The sequence below is a fragment of the Habropoda laboriosa genome, unplaced genomic scaffold (assembly GCF_001263275.1).
Source record: "Habropoda laboriosa isolate 0110345459 unplaced genomic scaffold, ASM126327v1 scaffold65, whole genome shotgun sequence".
NCBI lineage: Eukaryota > Metazoa > Arthropoda > Insecta > Hymenoptera > Apidae > Habropoda > Habropoda laboriosa.
The window spans coordinates 2,913,859-2,919,134 of NW_017100254.1; the positions used below are offsets into that span (position 1 = coordinate 2,913,859).

General features: G+C 27.7%; 2 protein-coding genes across 2 annotated transcripts in view; one reads left to right on the plus strand and one right to left on the minus strand.

Moving 5' to 3' along the window:
- The window catches only part of LOC108572428 (graves disease carrier protein homolog), a 2,235-nt gene extending 1,800 nt beyond the window's left edge, over window positions 1-435 (plus strand). The window contains exons 6-7 of the mRNA XM_017934666.1: window positions 29-170; window positions 261-435. Coding sequence (XP_017790155.1) covers window positions 29-170; window positions 261-435 — 317 coding nt within the window. The remainder of the gene's footprint in view (window positions 1-28; window positions 171-260) is intronic.
- A 2,851-nt stretch (window positions 436-3,286) lies between these two features.
- LOC108572295 (serine/threonine-protein phosphatase 2A catalytic subunit alpha isoform) overlaps window positions 3,287-5,276 on the minus strand; it is a 3,492-nt gene continuing 1,502 nt past the window's right edge. The window contains exons 2-6 of the mRNA XM_017934495.1: window positions 5,015-5,224; window positions 4,598-4,861; window positions 4,347-4,519; window positions 4,109-4,216; window positions 3,287-4,005 (exon numbers count right to left, since the gene is read on the minus strand). Of these exons, the coding sequence (XP_017789984.1) occupies window positions 3,933-4,005; window positions 4,109-4,216; window positions 4,347-4,519; window positions 4,598-4,861; window positions 5,015-5,224 (828 nt within the window). The 3' untranslated portion in view covers window positions 3,287-3,932. The remainder of the gene's footprint in view (window positions 4,006-4,108; window positions 4,217-4,346; window positions 4,520-4,597; window positions 4,862-5,014; window positions 5,225-5,276) is intronic.

The window sequence follows — 5,276 nt, forward strand, 5'->3', positions numbered from 1 at the left end:
ATATATAATTATGTACTTATAATTACAGGTGGTTTAGTTTTATCTATACCAGCAAAATTATTATGTGGTGGTATTGCAGGTGCTATTGCTCAAAGTTTTTCTTATCCACTAGATGTTACTAGGAGACGTATGCAGTTAGCTATGATGAGTGAAGCTACACACAAATATAGGTAAATGTGTTAACTTTACAATATAAATTAAAAATTATTTAACTCTGGCGATGGTTTATTATGTAATATTAAATTATAATTTTCTTCTAGTTCGGGTATGTTACAAACTATGAAAATGATATACAGAGAAAATGGTATCATGGTAGGTCTGTATCGTGGAATGAGTATCAATTATGTACGAGCTATTCCTATGATATCAGTTAGTTTTACAACTTATGAAATTATGAAACAAATACTTCAATTAGATACAGGGATGAAACTATAATTTATTTAATAAGAATATAAGTATTCTTAATGTTCCAGTTTTTATATTTCAATGTATATTTATGTTGAGCACTTTATTAGTTATTGATATATAATGATTTTTTCAGTTTTATTTTCCAACATAGAAATGACTCTATGAATCTAATTTATAATTATTAATAGGAAGATTGCATAATTACAATTTAAAAAATTATAATTCAAATAATTATTTTTTTTACATACAATTAGTATTTTCAAGCACAGCTGGATTTTCACATCTCGGATCAGTAGATAATTGTTATATCTACGAAAGTAAAAGATTGCATTTATTTACTTTACTTAGTAATAAGTTAAATATGTAAAATACATCAGAATGTTAACATATTTAGAAATTGAAAATAGAAATTTAAAGATTGCGATACAGTTATATATTTTTATATAATAGGATGTAGTTAAAATTCTTGTTTACCATAAACTTACTGTATTTTATGTATAATAATAACGCCCAATGTGAATGGTTTAGAAGAATATACATAATAGTAATTGCAACGAAGGAACTGTAATTACAAGTTCATGAATGGTTTATAAATAAATTATTTTTCTTTAATTATTGTGTCCAATTTAGATCTCATAATTACTCCGTTATCAATTAAAAGCGAGAAAAATAAAAATATGTAAGAAAATATAGATATGTTACAATTTTTCATATTTTAAACTGAAATGTGACATTATCTATGGGATATTTGAATATTTTTAATAAATTATATGCTGTAATAAATAATCTTGTGCACCGGTATTTTAATTTGAAATGTTTATTATTTTCATTTAGCTGTGTCTTAATAAATGTTTGTTTTTGTACATAATTTTAAAGTATCATTAGGATTATGTAATTTATAAATACGATTTTAATAATAAAAATTCACCTATTTCTATAGCAACTTACTTTCAAAGTCTTGACATTAGAATACATGTAAATAATTATTTATTTCTTAGTCTTAAGACCAATAATAATTTCTGCTCATTGTATGTCTGACATTACAGTAGTTCAATGTGTAAAAATGATATAAGACTCTCTAAACATGATAACATTTCTTTATTTTTCTAGCTTTGTTTATAATGAGACGACATAATATCAGTTCATGGCATATTGTTTAGCTTGCTTCAATAATGTCTGTGTAAATACAGATCTTGCAAGCTAGTTTAATATTTGTAACTTAATATTTTCAAAATATACGAAGTCTAAACCCGGGAAAGCATGCTGAAAGTTAAAAACCAAGTACACACACATAACTTGCAATTGTTAAAGCATTTGTTATGCTTTGCATATAAAATGTTGTAAAAGATTACATTGGAAAAGATATTACTTCAAATTGATATATACAATGTAGTATGTATATGATAAATAATAATTATATACAAGACTAAACTGATTGTGTTACCCTGAATTTATGTACATAATAAAGAAATTCGAAGCGTTTGAAGTTTTACTTTGAATTTATGCATGTGCATTGGTAATCGATCACTCAGCTTTCAAAAAAAGCACATTTTTCAGCTTACTTTAGTCTATGATCACTTTGCAAAAACCTGCATGTAGGTACATCAAAATATGACACTCAATGTCAAAATTAAAGTGAAATAGAGAAAATATAAGTGTCTATAATTCATACAATCAAAGGAAAGTGTTCGATTTAACGTTACATTACGCAAGGTAAAACTTGATGATGAATAAAAAGTAATCAGCTTGCAAAGTATTGTATTGTATCTTTAATGGCTGATAAATTTATTTATCGTACTGAAATTTGTCCGTTGTATGAAATATTTTAAGAAGACAATAAATAGAGCGAATACAAAATTAACTATACAAGTTCTAAGACCTATTACTGATTCTTCTAAAAGACATATTTCTAATTAACTCATCTGCTTCTGTTATAATACTATGATTTCCTCTTTTCTTTCTATTCTTATTTTTTTATAACCCAAAAAATATATTTAATATATGATATATAAAACAAAAATGAAAAAAATGCTTAGCCTTGCATCATGCAGAAAAGGTTGCTGTATCCACAATATTACCGTATCTGTGCTATTTTCTTTTACATTTACAGTCTTAGTAAATTGCTATAGTGTGCATCTATACATTTTTCATTTTTTTTTTCACTTTATTGCTACTACTTTATCGTTTCATTATGCGTTTGCTCAAATTACATGTTTACTTCTATGAAATTATGTATTCTGCGAATACATCCAATGCTCATGTATACAATGCCTGTGTATTGACGAGTATGAATGATTTGACACAACACATTAAGTTCATTTAACTTGCATTAGACATGTTTATTTACCAGAAGCATCATTTTATACCTATTAATTAGTAAAAAAGTCGTCGGTAGGTTCACAAGCAATTAACTTTCAATTTAATAATCGTGAATGTATGAATTCATTCAGTATAAAGTGTGTGTTTCACTTAGGAAGTCTTAATAGGATTGATGCAAAAGTTTTCTCTTTTTCTTAAATTATAAAACTTAGGATGATTGCACAGTTATATTTAATATAAACATTTAAAAACTGTATATACGACGTGAGTTTGAAAAAAAAAAAAAAAAACGATGAATATAAAATAAATGCTAAGAAATATATATGATGGATGAGCTTGTACTAAATTACTTTTTCCCGTATGATTATAAAATCACAACTCATACAAATTATATTTTGATTAACCTAAGAAAACATCAATAATAAGAATGAAATTATTGACCTTTATGATTCTGATTAATTATTACGTGTAATGCTATGCTACAATCATTAAAGAAATCTACTGAAGAATTTATTGAATCATTTATATGGCACAATTTATATATGCCGAATTTACTGTTGCATCAATCCTCTTTGTATTTCCCTCAAGTGGAACATTTCATGCTCCATTCACACTAATTATTATATGTGACACTCTCTTAAATATAAACTATGATCAGTTTGGTACACTTTCTGAAACCTTAGACAACATTATTTCTATTCAGTACACGATGAATGCAACACGCAAATCATCTTGCTTGTATAAACAGTTTTCAATAAATTAATATTTGTTCAAGGTTTCAAAACAATACCATGTACATTTTTTGTTCGTACTACTTATTATGTTCATTTCTTTCGTTTCTTGATAATAAAAATACAAGCAATACAATGAAAGTTGTAGAACTCAATGCTATACGTGAATTTTAATTGGTACGTGTGTACATTATTATTTGTTTTTTTTTTCTATTTGTATACAATTAATGTTGTGTCTACATGTATGGTGTGTGGGACACACGCAAAATACGCGGTTGTGTGTTCCGTCTTTCAACAAGACATCACAAAGTGAGTCATGATGTAATACTTCAGACTATAATGTAATGTGTAAGGATAGTTGGAACCTCACACTTTTATTGATGTTCTATCATAAATTATGTTCAGTGGCATTGCTATAAAGCCTGAATCATTTCCATACCCCTACCTTAATAGTTAACTCTGGGGTTTGATTCTTTACAAGAAATAGTCTGGTGTCCGCCTAGTAACGTGTGGTTCACCACGTCTTGGAGCTGGGTCAAATTGAAGGCTGAAAAAAAAAAGGCAGAAATTAGATAAAACTTTCTTTTCCTTCCTTTAAAATTTTTTTTTTCCATTTATTATCCTATCTTGCACGAAGTCATTATACTTACAATGAATATTTTAATGCATCATCTAATTCCATGATTGCAGCTTGATTTCCACAGCGATAGCAATAATTAGGTGCTGAGAATATAGTTACAACATTACGATCATGACACCTATAATAATAAATAAATCTATAGAGTAAACAATTCTGTAATAACGTTTGTATAATATTTATCATAACATATTTTATAATATAAATACAGTGCAAACTAAATCAAAATTAAACATTTCTAATAAATATACCAATTGTAGCCCTCCATAACTAATTGATGTGCTCGTGACACTAATGTCAGGCCATTAGAATGATTAAAAGTTTCTGAAATATCTTGTCCAAAAGTATACCCTGCCCCACGAGGAGAAATACCCCATCCTCCTCTATCATCTGGATCTGACCACAAAAGATCACACATTGGACCCTAAAATAATATGCATAACATTTTATGGATTTTCCATTCTTTTTTTTCAACTACAGGAAAAACAAGACAAACACTAACCTCATGTGGCACTTCTTGAAGGCGATCTAGGGCACGTATATGATCTAAAGTGTCGATAGAAGGTGATAAACCACCATGTAAACAAAATATTTGACCATCCACCAAAGCAGTTAATGGTAAATAATCAAATAGATCCGTGAAGAACTTCCACACATTAGCATTGGCATATTTACGTAAACATTCATCATAAAATCCATATACCTGTGTGATTTGTCTCGATTCATGATTACCTCGTAAAATAGTTATTCTTTCTCGGTATCTGACCTGTGACAACAAAATTTTATTTACTAATACAAAAATGTAACAAACTAAAAAATATAAAAAAAAAAGAATAATTATACAATAATAGTTTTACAAATGCAATTGCATATTTTTATATCCAATTTTTTATATACGATGTTTATCCATAAGTCTTACCTTGAGTGCAACAAGCAAAGTAACAGTTTCAACTGAATAATAGCCTCGATCTACATAGTCACCCATAAAAAGATAATTTGTATCTGGAGACTTGCCTCCTATTTGAAACAATTCCATTAAATCATGGAACTGTCCATGTACATCTCCGCATACTGTTACTGGACATTTTACTTCTTGTACATTAGATTCTTTAGCTAAAATTTCTTTTGCCTGAAAAATATATTAATTTTCACAGTATTTGTGATTATAGATAAAAGGCAAC